The sequence below is a fragment of the Eptatretus burgeri genome, chromosome 14 (genome assembly GCF_056783735.1).
Source record: "Eptatretus burgeri isolate ZD-2024b chromosome 14, Ebu_testis_v1, whole genome shotgun sequence".
NCBI lineage: Eukaryota > Metazoa > Chordata > Myxini > Myxiniformes > Myxinidae > Eptatretus > Eptatretus burgeri.
This window is the reverse complement of record NC_140974.1, coordinates 47357093-47378407: the sequence shown is the minus strand read 5'-3', so window position 1 is coordinate 47378407 and position 21315 is coordinate 47357093. Positions and strand designations below refer to the sequence as shown.

At 44.6% G+C, this 21315-nt stretch overlaps 1 protein-coding gene across 2 annotated transcripts in view; it reads left to right on the top strand.

Moving 5' to 3' along the window:
* GLE1 (GLE1 RNA export mediator) overlaps nt 1–21315 on the top strand; it is an 89318-nt gene that overhangs the window by 51422 nt on the left and 16581 nt on the right. Inside the window, exons 5-9 of one of the 2 annotated variants that reach the window (XM_085854699.1) lie at nt 318–378; nt 503–712; nt 9560–9797; nt 14676–14794; nt 19146–19215. In XM_085854699.1, the coding sequence (XP_085710825.1) occupies nt 318–378; nt 503–712; nt 9560–9797; nt 14676–14794; nt 19146–19215 (698 nt within the window). The remainder of the gene's footprint in view (nt 1–317; nt 379–502; nt 713–9559; nt 9798–14675; nt 14795–19145; nt 19216–21315) is intronic. The other variant, XM_085854700.1, reaches the window with a different exon arrangement.

Genomic DNA, 21315 nt, shown 5'->3' with positions numbered 1-21315 from the left:
TGACAGTGTTTACAGAGCATCTTTGTATTTTCAAACTTAAATACGTATGTGTGTGCGTATATGTCTCTGATGATCACCGTTTTGTTTTTTTTGTTTTTTTGTTTCTTCTTTTTGATGTTCTTTTGGAAAATATCTTGCACAAAATATTGAAATTTTGACAAAATGAATGATAATTATAGATAGAAACTAAAAAAGGAGTTTAGGCAGGTCTGCAGGCCATTTTTCATTTGATCTTGTTTTGATGATCTCCTTAACACTATTGAGATGGTGTTGCACTGATTGTAATGCTGAGACGATCTCTTGGTTACCTGCTGCAGCTCAGAAGAGACACTGAAAAACCAACAGCAATTAATGAAGGAACATTGCCTGCGAGTCAAGGTGAGCTCGCTGGGACGTCTCTGAATGCGCACACATCCCATTGGATTTGTCAGGGTAAATCGGCTGGAGCTTTTTCCAAAATTATTTTCTATTTTGCTTGACAAGTTCTCTCGTGTCTGTTCAGAAGTGTTTTCAGGAAGCAGAGCGACTTGAAAAGGAGAGAGTTGCAGCGGAGAGGGTTGTGCGGTTGCGGGGGCTGGCAAAAGGCGTTGATTCGGAGGAATTGGCTCTCCCCATTCTCCCAGACTCAACGATTCCTGAAGAAAACGCCTTCCTTGCCCTGCTCCAGCACCTTAAGGCCCTTATCGCCAGTGCACCGGGCAATGCCGATGAGGTGCAAAACCATTCGCTCCGTCCGTTGTATACCTCCTCCTGCTATATCTGCTATATATTGTTACGAATTCGCGCCCGCCGGCATGCGATCGGCCACGTAACTCAAATCGCGACACTTCGCCCACCGGAACGGACAATTCAGTTGTGACCCTCTTGGAACTACCGCCAAGGAGCTAGCCACGGGTGGGGGTTTAACCTCACCACAACCCAGTCCGCATTCTACCCGCGCGGAATGGGGTGAATCGCTGAATGTCGATATACCTATTCCCGCCGAATGTCAATACTCGTACCCGCGCGAGTAGCGTACCGGGGAGTTGTACCACGCCGCAGGTCGACTCTGGACACGAACCGCTTAAGCAGCTCGTTCCGTGCTGCAGGGGTAACCGAGCGGAGTTATCGTCGACCTCGACGGTTCAGATTAATTACCGGGTGTTTTAAACCCACTATCGATCCCTTACGTGATGCAAGATGGAACTTTCAAACAAGGGAAAAGACGAAGCGAAACGGGAAAACAGTTCAACAAGCAAGCACTTTATTACACACACAGACAAGCACGTTTATTCACGGAAGGCACGTATATTACAATAAAACAAAGGAACAAAAGCAATACACGTATACGTTTATGTAAAGAAAAACACAAGCATAGAACCAACGCAGATCTACAACCGAATATGACTTACACGGCAACACTTAACCGTTCTACTTTTGCAGACTGGCGCCACACACACACGTTCAAACAAAACCCAAAAGAAATGGAAGTCGCGACTTCCCTGAGTGCGTCGAGTCCTTGGCGACCGTAACTCCGAGTCCCTCCGGCGTGGTCCACTGGCTCGGGCCGCGCGCCTGCACATGTCGTCCGCCCGACAGCTCGGACGAACGAACAGAAACTCCGACCAGGAACGATCACCACAACTCTCCACAATTCCCCTTCAGGGACAAGGGAACAGGAAAGGGAACGACGTTCTCGTCGACCTTCATGCCCACGCCTTTTGTCAATCGCTTGAACGAACCAAGAGCCTCCAGCTTCCAACTTTCCACACCCACGCCTTTTTTAGGGGCCGGCTCCGCCCCTTTGCCCCGCCTCATTTCTGTCTCCACCTCCCTTCTGGAAGCTTCCCAAAAAGGGGCGCGCCCTCGCGTTCCCCCCTCCCCGCGCCGTGTGGGGGGCGAGGAAAGTCAGTCTTGGCTCGGGGCCAGGGAATTATTCCCCCAAAATCAGGCCCCCACCTTTTTTCACCTTGACCTCTGGCTCAAATCGCCCCTCCCCCATGCCAAAGCGCGGGAAAAGCAGAAAGGAAAATCCCACAGGCGTTGTTGGTTTTTGTTCTTGCACGCGACGTACAACGAGGGAAGAAAGACTCGGGCGGTAGATGCCCCTTCGCACCCCGGCCGCCCCTTCCATCCGTCCCGCGGAGATCGTGACCGCATGTTGCTCGTTGAATGGCGAGTGGCAAAGATGTGGTAGCGTAGTTGTGGAAGGTGGTGTCGTGTAGTGAATGGCGTGATCGTTGAGATGTTGGTTGTGGCGATGTTCGTTGTTGTTCTTGCACCAAATTAACAATAGCCAAAGAAAAACGACTAACTGAAGAATCGCAGCCCGAATGGATCACATATATTCCCTCTAAACAACAGGTTTGGGCTAACTACACATGAACTTACCGATATATCTCACCTGAGGATCCTTTATGGTGTAATGCGAATTTCCACAACCGTAGCAATATAATTGTGACTGCACTAATCCTTTGTATATCCTTTAGATCGGTTCTCAATCCATATTGAAAAAAAAATTTCCACGTTTCACTTTGTGAAAGTGGAACATCAGGACTCAGGCGATGTTCCTGGAAACGGTCTGCTCGTGCCAGGCTGAAGGAGTAAGACATGTGGGTCTGCAAATGACCAGTCGTCCCTCCCATTGACTGTGGAGTTTTATCGAAGTTGGGTCACCGGATCAGTTATTTAGACTTAAGTGAAGTCTCGAGACGATTAAAGCAGGTAGGGTTTGAGGTGTAAATTGGCCAAACGTTCATGCACGCACAGTCAAAGCTCCACTCCTCTCCTGGCCGAGTGAGTGATTTGCCACCGCCCTAGCCTATGTACAACGAGAGGTGAACATACGTTTTGCGGTGTTTTATGTGAGGTCACTGAGGGCACCATTCATATTTTTTACATCAATTTGATAAAGTTTTTCCTTGATGTTGACCTTCCACATATGAAAATAATGTGATGCAGCATATTTCAGGGAAATTGGCCAAGGGGTTTGAAATGTATAAAGAACAAACAAACATATATCTTGTAAATAATTTAAAGTGTTTGTGTGTTTGCTACTCTTTCAAGGCTGAACCATAACATGTAGAGGCCCCAAATTTTGGGTATATGTACTTCAGAATCTGGGCAAGGTTTCAAGGTACCGCACGTTTACCATGACGGCTGTTTTGAGTCAACCAAAGACTGCTCGAAAGTGTATACATTAAACTGTTGCCATCCGCTGGGGTTACGTTCCTCAAAACTTCCGTGAACAGCGAACAGTTTATAACATGCAAGTCATTGATATACGTTCCAGCATCCCAAAATAAGTCCAAAAATCATAAATAAATAATTAAAAAATTATTTCGTTGAAAAATAAGAACAATTGAGTAAAATAAGATAAAATAAGTAACATTTACCATCAATAAGGAGGCTTTTCTGCTTGGAGTACTGTTGGTGGGTCGCCTCGGTCAGTTCTGCTTGAACATAGCCATGGCACGGCAGTAGCCGATCAATCTCCCAGGAGTGATCCATAAATCCCTCGCATCTATTATGTTGTGCTCTTGCCTTTGGGGAGCCTTTGTGGATATATATATTATGATGATCTTGCCTTAATTTTATCGCTACATTGATGAATGTAATGAATAGTGGACTCATTGACGTTGTAGTCTTTCACGAACACAGTGACACATGCACCACTCTCAAGTCGATCTCATAGTTTCACTTTTTCCACGAATGTCATCACTTTCTTCACTTTTTAGGTCATCTCTACCGAGATGACCTAATAAAGCCAGACCAAATGTCCGTCCGTCCGTCTGTCAATTTTTCTTTCCGATCTTGATGAAACCTAGTATGTGGGTAGAGGTCAATGAGTGTTGCACAACGATATAACTTTTGTCCGGGTTCAGGGTCAGGGTCAAGGTCACGAGGTCACGCAAGTTATAAAAATCGCCTTTTCAAAACTTATCTAGTCTGCCACTCTACAAGATATTTGGCAACTGTTTATTGATTATGATAGTAAAAAATATTATGTTGTATTTAACCAGACACATTTTTGAATTTCCTTCCCGTTTGATCGTCACGTGATCTGAAAGATGGCCAAAAACACCGTTGCGATTCGCAAAGAAGGAAGGAAGGAGAAATGAAATATAAATATAAAACACATTTTTAGCCTTTTATATTTATACATTTTCCGCCGAAGGTGCAAAAGTTTCAAAACCCGAAATGTAAACGTCAGTATTTATTTTCAAAATATAATTTCGTGCGCGCGCACCAAAATACCGAGTCATCTTTAACCGAGCTGCGCAGTTCGAGCTTCGCAGTAGTCTTCGGTCATAACTGAACATTGAGAACTTGTGGTATTATAGAGATGACCGTCACCCCCACACGGGGGTAATTTTTTTATTCTGCTTTTCAGCAGATACACCACTTAATGGACGTTTTAGAAGCATGATATTAAATAAACAGTGCACAAAGTTTCATCACAAAATACACAATGAAATACGAACGAGTTCAGGGTGTGCGGGGTTTATTTTGTCCGCATTGAGAGGATGTTCCTGTAAGACGCAGAAGGCAACTTTTTATATTTTCTGGCAATACAATACAGTTATGTTTCAACAGGTAATTGGAGGAAGGAAAATATTGTTATCCAAGCATTGAAAGTGTTAAAAAAACTTATGAAAACCTAAGGAGTTTGAGAAGGGAGGAGTTCATTTTTTCCATGGATATGTGGGGAGTTTCGGCGTGGACGGAGAGAAATGGTGTCTAAAAGGTAAGCGCAGGGACGGCGAGCACGTGGATGGTGATGGTTGACTGTATTTGGATGTGGGGTCAGGCAGTGCTGCCACCATCCCACAGGTAAAGGGTGACAATCATGAAGCCAATAGCTCTATAGCTTTTCAATGTCCAACATGTACCGCAACCTCCGCCGGGAAAAGCTCAACCGGCTACGTTGTGCTGGCCAGCCATTTCAATAAATTAACCCCCACACTCTTCAAGCCAAAGGAAGCTGCATCAAGAAACCAAGAAAATTGCTATTGTACATGTATGTGCAACTGGTGAGAACAGAACATAGTAGCTGGAGAAGAACAGAACGTAACAGACAAAAACTATAACGGTACTCAGAGCGCATACCTCGGCCAGGCTGAACTGTTTACGTTTTGTGTCCCACCGATATGCTGGATCTGGATTTGTACATGAACCAAAATCGAATCGGCTTGTTCTTGTCACCTACCGAACTCATCCACCTAGTTTTGTCATAAGTCGCCCACAACTTTTTGAAATACCGTGGTGGATATCGTTTTGGCCTCATCTCTCAATAGTGAAGAATCGGTTAATAACTTCTAGCATCTAAATCCGGATTGTCACCAACATCTAATTAATTCGTCCTTGTCACACACCCAATCTGTCCACCAAATTTCGTCCGGATCCGTGTGCAACCTTTTGAGATATCTTGCTCACAGAAAAACAAACAGAATGACAGGTTTGAAAACATAACTTCTGTCCACTGTAGGTGATGGAGGTAACAGGATGCAAAGCACGCATGCATGGGTGGTTGGTTGGTTTTACAACATGAATACAGAAGGAAACTACAAGGAGGGAAAATTGGAAGGAGGAGGGATTTGGGTATGGTTAATGAGTAGAGAAAAGATCATGGTTTTGGATTGGGGATTACCTGAAATGGTGGTGAACAGCTCTCTTGAAGACCTTGAGGGAAGAATGAGATTGAAGAGAATGTGGAAGTTGTTTCCACAGTCAGGAAAAAAAAAGAGGAACAAATGAGTGGTGGTGAGCAGTGATCCTGGATTTCGGTACTTTCACCAGAATGGGGTTAATGGTGGACTATGTGAGCCCTGCAGAAACCTGGAGGGTGGGGGAGGGGGACAAGGCATGGAAATAGCAGTGGGTGCAAGACCAGAAAGGAGGCTGTAGAAGACAGAGAGACCACTGACCTGTCTGCGATAGCGAAGTGATAACCCAATAAACTCAGCTGCATCACGCGATTTTCCAATAATCTTAAAGGCCTTGGTTTCCACCGTGTCAGGCTGAGAAAGATGTGAGGCAGGGGAGCCAGCCCAGAAGAGAGAGAAGTACTCCATCAAGCTGCAAATGAAGGCCTTGTAAGTGGATTGGAGTTCAGGTGTGCCAAGGAAGGACTTTGTACAATGGAGGTTGCCCAGTCGGTGGCTACCTTTGGAGACCAATTTTGAAATTTGGCTTGCCTATGAAAATCATGGCTGAGATTGAGATCCAAGAGTTTGAGTGACTGAACTTCTTCAAGAGGATTGTTAAGAAAGTAAATAGGAGGGTTTTCTGGACTGTCCTTTCGGAGAGAGATAGCGAGTGTGAGTGTGAGATTTGTCAGGATTGAAAGACGTATTCCAAGTGTTTGACCATTTTGTGATTTTTATTTGTTATTTTTTCAAGTTCTGAATAGAGGGAAGAGGCTGCAGCCTGCCTGTCTTAATGATTAGGGATGTCATGGCAGAAAGTGTAGTCATCAGCAAATAAAGAGGATTTTCCAGAGTCAGTGAGATCATTGATGAAGATCAGGAATAGTACTGGGCCCAGAAACTGCCTAAGGGCACTCTGACCTTGATATGGAGAGGAGGTGAAAGGATTTCATTAAGAGCCGCATGTTGGCTTTGAGAGTAGAGGAAGTCAATAAGCCATGTGTGGAGTTGGCCTTGGATGCCAGACTTTATTTAAAGTTTGTCAAACGAGACGCCCCTGATCTCATGTATGACATTGAGGACCCCCATCCATTGTTGGGAGAATAGGAGCAGCATTTTCAAGGTTGAGTGACCTGGTCTGAACTCTGAATCTAGATTGGTGATCTGAGTTGAGGACATTGGAGAAAAACTAGGACATCTTATCATTGATTGATGAAGATCAGGAATGGAAGGGGAGCATACTCCAGAGACAGATTTACAAAGGTGCCGCCAGGTTTAGAGGAGAGAGACATGTTTGAAAGTTCATTCTTGAGGTTGGACAGATATTGTTTTCTGGCTCTCTTGAGAGTGGACACATTTGTTGCAGATTTTTTGGAATGCACTAAGATAGCCTTTGGTCAGGTTTGAGATCCAGGAAGAGAAGGCAAGTTATTTCAGAGCAACTGCCTCAGAAACGGCAAAGGGCTTACCTTGTGTAGCTTTTCTTAGTTCCTTTATGCATCTTTCTTTGGCTGGATCGGGGATATGGATCGTTGGCCAGCTGGGACTTTCGGAATCAAATTTTGCCTTAATAATGGAAATAGAAAGTTTGTGAGGTTGACCTAAAAATGACCTTGACCTAATTTTAGTGTCATGACCTACTCATTAAATGTTTTTTATTATTAATAGTTATTTTAACATTTTCCACCGTAACTCGACTAAAGTTTGTCCGATCGGAATGAAATTGCCCTCTCCAGATAGCGTAGGGCAATGCGCATTTAATTGTAATTTTCATCATACCCCTCTGGGTTAAAGGTCAAGGTCTTGCATCACTCAGAGTATTAAACCACCATTTAGGATTCGCTCCATTTTTTTCTGCAAATGTCCGTGGACTTTCGGAATTAAATTTTGCATCAATAATCGTAATAAGTATGCGGGGGTGACATTATTTTTGACATGACCAAATTTTTAGCTCACCTGGAACGTCGTTCTGGCGAGCTTATGGGATGGCGCGTCCTCCGTACGTACATAAATACTTGCACCTTCTTCTCTGAAACTACAAACACGATTTTGATGAAATTTTACCACAACGTTCATCACTGCATATGTACCAAAGTTTGTTCATGTTATTAAAAAAAATTTGGGCCCTACGGGGGGTTGCCCCCCAAAATGAGGTATTTGCTTTCTTCTCAGAAAGTACACATGCAATTCTGATGAAACTTGACCACAACCTTCATCACCCGTGATGTACCAAAGTTTGTTCACGACATTAAAAAAAAAATGCTTAAACAAAGTTTGTTCATGACCTTAAAAAGGTGTGCTAAAAAGGCAAAAAAAAAGGTAAAAAACCTTTAAAAGGTTAAAAAAGGCTCTAAAAGGTGTGTAAGTAGGGCATTGCCCCCCAAAATATGCATTTGCTTTCTTCTCAAACTACACACAATTCTGATAAAACTTGACCACCACCTTCATCACCCATGATGTACTAAAGCTTGTTCATGACAATAAATTGGGGTGTAAGGCGTTCTACATGTGGTGTTGCCCCCCAAAATATGTATTTGCTTTATTCTCTGAAACCACATACACAATTTTGATGAAACTTGACCACAACCTTTATCACCCGTGATGTTCCAAAGTTTGTTCACGACATAAAAAAAAAATGCACATGTATTTACTTTCTTCTCCGTTACATATTTTGTGTGTCATCCATGCCAACCAATGGTTGCCTGGTAAGCTTATCCAGCCGCTACCAGGTGAGCACCCAGCAGTGCTGCCCCTATGTTTAAGTTTATGACCCAATTATAAACATTTTCATATTTTTCACGAAAGATTGATTAGGGTATGTCCGATCAGAACGAAATTGTCCTCCCGAGAGAGAGGCTCATTTACACTTCATTTACATCATACCACTCCGGGTTAAAGGTCAAGTTCTTACACCCATATGAATACTAAACCACCATTTAAGTTTTTATGCCAATGTCTGAGCTGTATTTCCGAGCCTTCTGGGACTTTCGGAATGAAATTTTGCGTCAATAATGTGAATAAAAAGTATGTGGGGTTAATGTAGCTTTTTTAAAATTTGTTCTAATTTTAAGGTCATGACCTAATTATAGAAATGTTTGCATTTTTTTACAATAACTCTGCTGAGGTTTATGCAATCGGAACTAAATTGCCTTCTCGAGATAGGCTCGAGTAAGACACATTTACGCTTCATTTATATCATTGATTCTGAATTAAAGAATCTCAAAGACCACTTAGCCTTCCAAGATGTTTTTGCATCATAATATTGTACCTGCACTGAAGTTGTACACCTGATATTTGATTTGTGTCCTTGACCTGTTTTTTTGGATTGTGACCTAATTTACAAAATCACATTTTTGATCATAACTTGAATAATTTTCCTCCCACATTCATAATGTGAGTTTTATTGATCGACTATCAATGGAGGCACATTTTCTTAATCTACACTCTGTCCCTAAGTATTGAAGGGCAAGGTCATATGGTGGTCCAAACAAAATCTGGCCATCATTGGATCACCGGCCAAGAGCAAGTCATGGGTGATCGCCGAGGGCAACCCTCCTTGGTGATCACTTTGTAATCGCAGATATCTAGTTTTTTATTTGTTCTTGTGTAAATTTATTTTGTTTCCCCACCCATTTTGCCTAATCTCAGATGATCAGTTTGGTTTCTGTCCTGGTCACCTAACTTTCCACCTCATTCTCTCTCTCTCTCTCTCTCTCTCTCTCTCTCTCTCTCTCTCTCTCTCTCTCTCTCTCTCTCTCTCTCTCTCTCTCTCTCTCTCTCTCTCTCTCTCTCTCTCTCTCTCTCTCTCTCTCTCTCTCTCTCTCTCTCTCTCTCTCTCTCTCTCTCTCTCTCTGTCTGTCTGTCTGTCTGTCTGTCTGTCTGTCTGTCTGTCTGTGTTTGTTAATCCTTTTGTGGGGTGGGGGTATTTTCAGCGTGGTCCACCTACTACCGAACTCCTGTCAGCGATCCAGTTTCATCTGCTCAATCTGTGCAAACTGGCTGTTGCAGCCCGCCAAGCTCGCACTTTGCACGAGCAGCAATTGGCATCTGCAAAAATGTTGCAGGAACAGAAAGACGCTGCAAGGAATCGAGCTTTGGAGGAACAGAAGAAGCGACAACAGGAGGAAGAGCAGAAAAAACGAGAGCAGGAAGAAGAGCAGAAGAAACAAGGTGTGATAAACAATATTATTGATTCATTTCTTTTCAAGGGTTCTTAGTTGGTCAACATGCTGTATTCGGAGTAAGTGTTGTATGTTAAGAACATAAATAAAAGAAGTTACAAATATTTTGGTAAATGTTTGGCTCGGGACTTTAGCAAGTAATTGAAATTGAGGTGCTGCAATTTATTCAGCATCCTAGCCACCATCCCTCCTGGAATCCCCTCCTTCCCATCCCTTAAACCTATCGCTACACCCACAATAAAAAAAACAATGGTCAATTGGTTAGCAATGGTTACTATTGCTGTCATGGGAACAAAAAGTATGATCCAGGAATTGTTTTGCACAAAGCTTGGATTGCAGTTTGCTAAACTTCACAAACAGTGTAAGGTCCGGATCCGATTGCCCCAGGCCTTGGATAAAATTTTTCTCTTGCACAGAGTGTTATTTTGAACTCAGAACTGTAACCATGTTCAATGCACCAAATAAAAAAGTCTGTCTTTGTTTTTGTTTTTTTTACCTTTGTTGAGTTATGTTAATGGTAATAGTGACTGTTTGGTGACAATTTACTGTTGTGTTCCTAGAATTAGATACACTTTGTTCTGGTTATCAATTTGTGGGCAGCCACAGAGCTAATGACATGATGGTTAATTCCATTAACCAACTGCAACAATGATAAATTAGGTTTAAATTTTTTTTTTAATATCATCTACTTATTGTAGTGGCATGATGAGATCTTTCCAGGATTCTCGATGAGACAGAACATTGACTAAATCGATGCCCCTCCATCATTGGATCACCGGCCAAGAATAAGTCACAGGTGATCGCAAAGGGCAACCCTCCTTGGTGCCTCTCTCTATTCGAGTGTCCTTCTCGATGATGTCTCGCAGGGTATTGAGGGGGTGACCACTTCTCCGTGGTTCTTCATGCCTTCAGAGTAGAACTTTCTTTGCAAGTTATTCATGTCACGTCCATGACCAGCAAGGCGAAGGCGGCGTTCCCTCACAATAGCAGAGATGCGGGGCAAAGAACCATACAGATCCCTATTATTGATATGGTCTTGCCAAGAAACGTTCAGAACTTTTCGAAGCAATCTGGTGTAGGTACCATCTGGTGATTTCTCCAACGTTTGGGTCAAGGTCCAGGATTCGCACCCATAGAGAAGGATTGACTCAACTGTAGTTTTGAAGACCATTAGCTCACTCCATTTGCGAATTGGAGATCTCCAAACTTTATGGAGGGCATGAACTGCTGCCCAAGCTTGAGCTTTTCTGCATTCTAACTCACGCTGCGTGTTGGTATAGGAGCCGAGGTATTTAAAGTCATTCATTCTCTCTATCGGACTTCTGGCGACAGTAAGTAGAGCACACTCAACAGAAGGATTGATGTGTATATGCTTTGTCTTTTCAGCATTGAGTACAAGCCCAATAGACCGAGCAGCAGTTTCAGCTTTGTGAAGTAGGAGTTCAGCTTCGCTTTACACGTCTGAAAGGAGCACTATATCGTCAGCAAAGTCAAGGTCAGAAATGTCCCGGGCTGGATGTCTGCTAATTCGATGCCAGGAGAGTGTTAAACCACCCCAGTCTTCAATCACAGTTCTTAAGGCATAGTCCAAGGCAATGAGTATGGAAGGAAGGAGTGAGCGGGTCACCTTGAACCATTGTTGATTTGAAAAGGTACAGTCTCTCCTTCAGGTGTTAATACCACTGCAGAGGTATACATAATTTGTATGGCCTTCACAATCGACTCAGGGATGCCATATGCATGTAAAATTTGGAAAAGTTTATTCCTGTCAATGGAGTCGAAGGCTTTCCTGAAGTCTATGAAGATGATAACAGCCTCTTTTCGGTAATTGCGTACTTCCTCATTGATACGCCTGAGAGCCAGGATCTAAGAAGATGTTGATCGAAGGAGCCTAAAACCATTTTGTTTCGGGTGTCTGAGCTTTTATAATTCAGGGCGAATTCTGTTAAGGAGGAGATGGTAAATTTTTGCTGCTGTTTGAGTTAAACTTATGCCACGGTAGTTTTCAGGAAGCGTTAAATTTCCTTTCTTGGATATTGGTACAATACCTGTCTTCCCCCATTCGGAAGACCACTTTCCTAGGTATGTTTCGTTGCAGAATTTCAGCAAGATTTTTCTTAACTTCGGAAGTCGCCAGACTTTGATTGGAATGCCATCAAGACCGAGAGCTTTTCCAAGTTTCATTTGTTTCATTGCCGTGTCATGTTCTACTGATGAAAAGACGCCAACAATCATGTTGGAGTTGACCTCAAAAATGGGATCGATTGGATTGTTGGGTATGGCTGGTATTAGCATAAGAGAGCAGTTTTTGGAAATGAGTTTTCCAGGAATCTTTGCGATTCTCACCTTGGATAAAAACAGTTTTAGGTTTCTTTCCAGAAAGATGCTTCACCAGGTTCCAGGCGTTATGGAGTGCACTGATTGATTTCCCCCTTGTCAAAGCCCCCCAGAACATTGTGAAACTGCTCTTCCTGGGCTTCGTCGTACATATCACACAATGCAGCTTGTGTTTGTAGATAGTCTCAGGTTGTGTGCATTGAGGACGGCATCACGGGCAGCGTTGACTTCAGCAGTTCCTTGAACATATGTTTTAGGGTTCCCCTTAAATATTGCTTATGCAATCCGATCTGATATTTTGGTGATTGGTATGAGGTTGTTGAGTAAGGAAGATTTGACGATTATTCCAACTCCACCAGTTGCTGCTCCGATTCGACTGCGTGTGGCAGAAGCTGTAAACAAGGCGGATCTTGCAATTCTGGTGTTTTGAATATCTGAGTCCAACAGTTGGTGAACTATTCCATGCTCTTGAATACAAAACGCTGATATGTTGAAGCCGTTTATGTGCTTGTCAAGTTCTTCAATTGCACAAGTGGAAGAAAGACTACGACAATTGAGCTGCCCAAGAAACGAAGGTTTCTTAAGGTGGCAAAGTGCTTTCGTTGCTGTCATTTCAGATGATATCCGTCCATCCGGATTTATGGTCTCATTGTCATAAAGGCCAGAAAAAGCTATGAGATAAATGAAGGTTTGAGGCAGGGGCTTGAACCCTGGTGCTGTTATACAAACTCATCATGCTTTCAACTGGCGATGACGACGGTGCCTCGCCACTGCTACCGAAGATTAATTTGATTAGTAGTCATCTGCTACGAGGATAATTGGCAACCAAGCCGAATGAGCTTCTCCTATCCAATTGGTGTTGCATCAGATTTTTCCTTCTCCTCGTCTTACTCCAAAATGGATAACCCACAAGACAATGGGGGAAGAGGTTTTATGATGCCTCTGATTCACCAGGTGATTACATTATTGGTTATTCAAAGGATTTATAAGGATAACCATTCCACCTATTAACCAACTTCACCCTGAACAATCATCGCCAGATTGTTCCCACGCAGTTAACCCTCATATCTAAGGGTCATTCCACTATCCGCAACCTGCGGGGGTGGTTGGGAATGGTCACCCCCAGTGTTCTCACGTGAAAACACATCTTCCACCAAACATTATTCATTAGGTAATGGCGACTTATAATAATAACAATGTTCTTGCTCAGTGAACATCTCTCTCCCAGGAATGGGATTTTTAGCTAAGAATTGCTCTGTACCCTCTTCCAATCCTTGAAATGTGCTTAAATAGCGGAACTGCAACATAGTAGTGTAGTGCCTGGAAAAGGCACCCCTCCTGCATTTCATTTCCACACTAACTACCATTTTTCTGTGTACATAGTCGAGGCTTGTGGAAGAGCTAGTACACTGAATGGATCAGTAACGTAACAGATAAAAACAGGACACAAAAGGAACAGTACAGGCGCACGCAAAAGGAGCAGCAGAGAAAGAGAGGGGGAAACACCAACAGCAGAGTTTAAGGCCAATATAGAGGGACACTTGGATAAACAATGGGTGTGGGCAGGAAAGGATGCATGGGGTGGACAAGATTGATATAGGAGGGAAAACTGGAAAATGGAAGGAGGACGGATTTGGGTGAGGTTAACGAGGGTAGAAATGATCATGGCTTCGGATTGGGGATGATTTGAGACGGTGGTGAACGGTGGTCTTGAAGACCTGGGGGGAAGAATGACATTGAAGAAGAATGTGGAAGTTGGTTCCACAGGCAGGAACGAATGAGTGTATGTGAGCAGTGATCCTGGATTTAGGTAGTTTCACCAGAAGGGGGTTTATGGTGGACCATGTGAGCCCTGCAGAAACCTGGGGGTGGGTAAAGCATGGAAAGAGCAGAGAGTGCAACACCAGAAAGGAGGCGGTAGAAGACAGAGAGACCACCGACCTGTCTACGATGGTGACGAGAAAGACCCATAGACTCAGCTTCATTGCAGGAGATTCCAATAATCTTAAATCCTTGGTTTTATGGCATCAAGCTGAACAATGTGTGAGGCAGGGGAACCAGTCCATAGGGGAGAGCACAACTCCATCAAGCTGCGGAGGCTGGAGCTGAAATTTAAACCATTACTCCATTTATTTGTCTCACCTTACCTCTGTTTGGCAGCCATCTTTTCTCTCCTGGTCTTCCTTGGATCGCTCACAGGGGAGGCTTGTGGCATTATGTTGTGAGGCTTGTTAAATTAACTTTGTTTAATGTCACTCATTCTTTATATTTTGATCTTTACTTGTTCTATTTTCTTTTCAAGCCAAAGTGTCGTGATGGAATGCACAATTCCTGCATTCCGCTTGACGAGTTTCGATTCAGGATGTATTCTCGAATTATACATATTTACATTCGGTTAAAAGGATGTCATCAGGAATGTTATTCTCAGAGCCTTCAGCACCCGAACGTATTGGCAACAACCTTTTGTGAGTGATGTATTTATGGGATTTTGTCCGGCTGCAATATTTTCCTTGTCTGCGTTACGGAGCAGCAACGGAGATCGCAAAAGGGGCAGTGACGGTTCTCGATGCTTGGTGCCAGCAACTGGAACAGGACATGTTGGATACCGAGAGAACCTGCACAACATTAAGCTCCAGTCAGGACCCACAGGTACTCTGTTTGCAAAGCTGGATTGTTTTTGTTTTTTTTAAACTCTTGTCGTTTGACAACTCGTCTAAGTTTTTGTTGTATTGAGTCAGATACATTATAAAGAATCAATATATTTAAGAAGAAACATGGCTCCCATTGTAAAATCACAATTTAAACTTTTTTAAAAAAAATTTTGTTTCTTCAAATGTATTGAGGTCCTTTGGATTCACTCATTTTATTACAAGTGACATTACTACAATCACCATAGTTGTAAAAATATGAATTTTGTTTGCCATTATGTCTGATGATTTTACGATGTGAGCCTCCATTCTAACTGAGCAACCCTCTCCCCACCACACCCAGTCCAACAACCAGCTTTCAGGAAATGACTTTTTGAAATATGAGAAATGAAATTCATGACTTGCACAAGTATTTTTTTGTTGTTGTTTATTTGTTTTTCAATTGTGTAATAGGTTAACGCACATTTTTAAATTAAGATTTTAATTTTAATTGTCATGTTTATGGGACGATGGGATCGGGTTGTTTGCACAAAGTCTAATATCTTGAGTCGTGAAGGAAGGTTGACAAAAACCCCCTTATCGGAATGAGAGAACTTATTGTCACTCCCACGGTGAAGCATGGTGGCTGATCAATATTTGTTGGGGCTGTTTAGCAATCAAGGCCATGGACCACTATGCATTCGAGAAGATCAATGAATTCAGCAATGTATCAGGATATTTTGAAGTTGTTCGTGGTTTCCTGTAGCGATGAATGCCCAGTAACTTTTTCCAGCATGGCAATGCCCAAAACACAAGACCAAATCTACTGAGGCGTTTTAATAGAGGAATAAGGTCTTGGTTCTCAGTGGTCTTCTCAATCTGCTGTCCTGAGCTTGATAGATCCGTTGTGAGACTTGGCAAGTCATGTATGCGAGCAATCTGGCGCATCATGGAGGAAGGTTGGCAAACTCGTCGCCACGTCCACTTTCTTGCCAGTACTCCAAGGGCCTCTATCTGGCCATCCCCCCAGCAGATGCCCAGCCCATATCCATCTCTGAGATGCCGATCAACCTGCTGCAGCCATGAAGCACGTGGTTGGCCATTGGCCGTTGACCTCCTCCACCCACAAGGATCCCTTGCTGAGAGAATCTGGGGAGCAGAAGCAGCGTTAGGAAAACGAGCCACTTATCCATATGATACAGCCACAGCTGACAATCACACACTTTACAGGTAACAAATCTCATCTGAGTCTCTTTTAGCAAACGCTCGATAGCCACAAAGTCCAACCACCGAATCCTGGATTTATGTAGTTTCACCAGAATGGGGTTGGTGGTGCACCCTGTGAGCCCTGTAGAAACCTAGGGGTTGGGGGAGGACAAAGAACGGAAAGAGCAGAGAGTGCAAGACCAGAAAGGAAGCGCGAGAAGACAGAGAACACCAACCCGTCTGCAATAGCGAAGTGATCGAGAGATTCCAAGAAACCAAAGGCCTTGTTTTCCACAGCGTCAAGCCGAGAAAGATGTGAGGCAGGGGAACCAGCCCAGAAGGGAGAGCAGTACTCCACAAAACTGTGGATGAAGGCCTTGAATGTGGATAGAGTTTAGGTTTGCCAAGGAAGGACTTTGTACGACGGAGGATGCCCAGTCGGCGGCTGTCTTTGGAGGCCAACTTTGAAGTGTGGTTTGCCCAAGAGAGATCAGGGCTGATGGTGAGACCCAGGAGTTTAATTGAATGAACGTCCTCAAGAGGAATGTTAAGAAATTAGATAGGAGGGTTTGCCATACGGTCTTTTCTTGGAGAGATTGTGAGAGTGTGAGATTTGTCAGGATTGAAAGGCATATTCCAAGTGTTTGAAATATGTCTTTCAATCCTGAGAAATATCACATTTAAATGATTGAACTTAATATATTTAAACTTAATATACAGTTGGGCACTAGATATGGATGGCCGTTGGCTCACAATTAGCTCCTCCGCCCTTTGATATATTAAGGTTGTATATTATATGTGGAAACACGGGCTGCAGTGAACCAGTTGAAACGGGGCAAAGCTCCAGGGATCTGTGGCATCCATGCTGAACTTCTCAAGGCTGGTGGAAATGCTGCACTCATGTCGTTGCATGCAGTTTTGTGCTCTGCCTGGAACACAGGCATCATCCCAACTGACTGGAAAGGGGCCTTGTTGTCCCTCTCTGGAAAGGGAAGGGTGATCGCCAAGACTGCAATAACTACCGAGGGGTGACGCTGCTCTCAGTGCCGGGCAAGGTCTTTGCTCGGATAATTCTTGATAGGGTTCGCCACCATCTGCTTGAGCACCAGCATCCAGCGCAGTCAGGCTTTACACCAAAGAGGTCAACGATTGACCGTATCCTTGCACTTCGTGTCCTCACCGAACGCAGACGAGAGTTTGGGCAGGGGCTGCTTGCAGCCTATGGTGATTTCTGTAAAGCGTTCGATTCAGTGAATCGGGATGTCCTCTGGAGGATTCTTGGTCTTCGTGGGGTGCCACCAAATCTGATCGATCTGATATCTGAACTCTACTCTGGTACTGAGAGTGCTGTGAAGTGTGGTGGTACCATCTCTGACTTATTTCCAGTTGTTACTGGAGTTCGTCAGGGATGTGTACTTGCCCCCACACTTTTCAGCACTTGTATGGACTGGATTTTAGGGAGGATGTCTGAGAGATCAAGCTGCGGTACATCGTTTGGGAATGTCAAGATCTCTGACCTTGATTTCGCAGATGATGCAGTCATCTTTGCGGAGACTTTAGACATCCTCTTGGGGGCCCTCGATGTGCTGAATGAGGAGTCGGAGCCGCTGGGATTTCGGGTTTCTTGGGTCAAAACTAAGATCCAGGCTTTCGGTGACATCTTGGATGCTGCTGTCCTGTCTGTGTCTGTTTGTGGTGAGGATGTTGAGGTCGTGGAGAGATTCACTTACCTTGGCAGTGATATTCATGTCTCTGCTGGCTGTGAGTCAGAGGTCAATAGACGTCTGGGTCGGGCCTGGGGAGTCATGGATTCACTGGATCATGGGGTGTGGTGCTACTGGTACCTGTGCGGGAGGACGAAAGTCCGAGTCTTCAGGTCATTGGTACTTCCAGTCTTGCTCTATGGATGCGAGACTTGGACTCTGACCAAGGATCTGAGACGGAGACTTAATTCCTTTGGTACCAGGTCTCTTCGGAGAATCCTTGGCTATCGCTGGTCGGATTTTGTGTCCAACGAGCGGTTGCTGAGAGAGACTCGGATGATATTTGTTACCTGCATAGTCCGTGATCGTCAGTTGCGGCTGTATGGACATGTGGCTCGTTTTCCTGACGCTGATCCTGCTCACCAGATTCTCTCAGCGAGTGAGTCTCATGAGTGGAGGAGGCCAGTGGGCCGACCACATGCCTCCTGGTTGCAGCAGGTTGACCATCATCTCAAGGAGATGGGGATGGGCATGGCATCTGCGTGGGGGATGGCCAGACGGAGGCCCCTGGAGTACCGGTGGAAAGTGGACGCAGCGATGCGCTATTCTGGCACGTGCTCCCATACCTGACCTGACCTAAATATATTTTCCCTTTTTTATTTTGCTACCCTTGGGATATCCCTGGGTATGCCACATTCTCATCCACATCCCCCCCCCAATGGAATTGCATTGTTTTGATGAATAAAATTGGTCTGGTGTTGAGACGGCGCAGGCGTGATGGGCCGAATGGCCACCTCCTGTGTCTCGTTACCTCTGCCACCGAAGGTGGGCAGAGATTATGTTTTCACCCCTGTATGTTTGTATATCTGTCTCGCTGTTTGTCTGTGAACAGGATATCTTAAAAAGATGTGGACGGATTCAGAAGAAATTTGGTGGACAGTTTGGATGTGTGATGAGGAAGAATTTGTTTCATTTTTGTTGAAGATCTGAATCCGGATCTGAGTATTTTTCAAAAGTGATTCTTCACCATTGAGTGATGTGGCTAAAACCGATTTATATATAGCATGATGTAACAAAAGGTTATGGACGGGTTCAGACAAAACTTGGTGGGCAGGTTGGGTTTGTGACGAGGACAAATTGATTCGATTTTGCTGAAGATACGAATCCATTACCAGCATCGGCAAATTGTTTGTTTTTGAATTTCTCGAGCGATTCTTCACAATTTAGAGATGGGGCAAAAATGATATATCGCATGATGTTTGAGCATGAACATATGAACATAGCGACGTGGTGATTGTCGTTTCGTCTGTACACGATTCATTGCTCCAATCATATTTCCATGTTAAATGTGTTAAATGATGGGGGTGGAGTGGATGGCTCAGTCGGAGTTTTGTTTTTTAAAGCGTTGTGCAATGTTTAGGTTCGAGCTAAACCAACATTTGGCTCATGAAACCGTCATTACAGGTGAAGAAGATCAGGTCCAATATAAACCGAGCTGTGGCCATACCGATCAATCAGATTTCTTCTAATGCTGGTAAGATTCACTCCACATCCTTCACAGCCCTTATTTCCCTCCTATCACCCATCTTGAACCTCTTTGTCCTCTCTGCTGAACCGACTGTATCTCTCACTCGGCAGGATGCTTTGAATCACGCTGAAGATGTAATGCTCATGATTTTAACACAACTGATGCCTCACAAACATCCACACATGCATTGGTCATCTTTTTTCTGATTGTAAGGAAAAAATTTTTTGCCAGTTCTTAATTTTTTGTTTGTAATAAATAATTATCAGCACCTGTTTAGTGTCATTGATTTCCCATGACCAATGATGTCTCATTCGGCTGCACTAGATATTGATCTGGCATCGTATTGATGGTTGAAGGGATACGTTTCAAATATATTTTTTATTAAACCGAACAGTTACTGGATATCCTACTACAATTTTAACGGCCACAATTGTCCCCTCCCCCTCCCTTTATAATTAATAATAATAGTTATAACAACTAGAGTGAAGTCTATTGCAAGCCATCGCAAATCCCCACACTTCCTACCTAAAGCAAAGTTGAAAGATCGCAAAAAGTTCCACAAAGAATGACCTGATATCAAGTTTTGAGTTTTAAAAAGTCTTCTGTTGTCACCCCTGTTACCCGAAGTACCTATCCCCGGGGCATGAACTGGGGGCGTCAAATCCAAAAACTCAATCCATATTTCATGCGTCCCTCAATATTGATTCCATATACAAAGTTTCATTAAAAATGTGTCTGCAATTGAATTTTTTTGGTATTTGACCTTGTGACCCTGCCTGAGGGGGCGAGGCCAAAAATGACACTGCTCTCGCACCTTCCTGCCATGTGGTGATTATCACCACCAAGTTTGGTCAATTTATTCCCAACCGTGTACCATAGTTGGAGATCGCGTGATATTGGCAAAATTTGATGTCGGCTCATTCATGTGGAATTGTTTGCCATCTTTCAACTTTGCTTGAGGTGGGAAGCATGGGGATTTCCAATGGTGTGCCGTCGACTTCGCTCTCGTTTTAAATGCTGAGCTGCAAGCAAGGAAGCAGCACGTACCATCTTTGGTATGACTCGGCGGGGTTTGAATCATGGAAGTCCCAGACTGAGAGCGGCCACTCGAAACATTACGCCGCTGAGTCTGATCAGTCAAGTTTAAAAAGCTTTTGGTCCAACCAGCTGGCACGGCTTGATGTTCGACACAAAGAATTGATCATTTGTTCCGGGTAGAGTGTACGAGGTGCAGGGGAACACGAGGCGCAAGCGTGCCAGCATCAACTCCGCTTTATTGCGCGACCAGAAGCACATTCCTGCCACCCCTAGCGGGCGAGGCATGATATACGAAAACCCAATCACATGACACAGCACACTCCTCCCCTCATAAAATGACAAGTCAAATGATGAAAGGACAATCATAACATGACCACCCGAAACCCATCAACACTCATAATCCTGCATGTACCGCGGCCGCACCCTGACCCGCCTCGGATGGGCCGCGCCGCCAGACAGTCCAGGCTCAGACGCCTCCCGGCTCGGTCGAGGTGACACCCTCGCCGGACTCACGCCATCCGCAATAACAACTGCCCCCGACCGACCAGCCTGCCCGACGTCCCCGGGTAGGACAGCATCAGGCGAGGACCCCCTGGGCGTCGGCACATCCAGCCCTGGCGATACAACGTCTGGTGCCGGCGACATTACAGGTGGGGGTCCCACATCGTTCGGCCCGGGGAGGTGTGGGGGGGGGTGACGCTGAACAGCGATCATGCATTTGGTCCACGTGCCGCTTCCACTCATCCCCACCATCAGTCCGCACCATGCAATTCGCCGGTCCCAGTACCACAGAGACCACAGCCGACACCCATTTGGAACCGTGGAAATAATCGCGCACCATCACCCGCTGTCCCACATCGAAGCTGCGCAGCCGCGTCGGACGCGACACCGCCCCACTCCCCAATCCTCCAGGTCGCAGCAAATCCAGTCTGGACCGCAATGCCCGTCCATAGAGACGAATGGCAGGCGAATCACCCGTGACAGGATGAACTGCGTTCCTGTAATGGAGCAAAAAGACCGACCACCGTCTGCACAGGTGCAACACCCCCCCCCCCCCTTGCGCAAAGG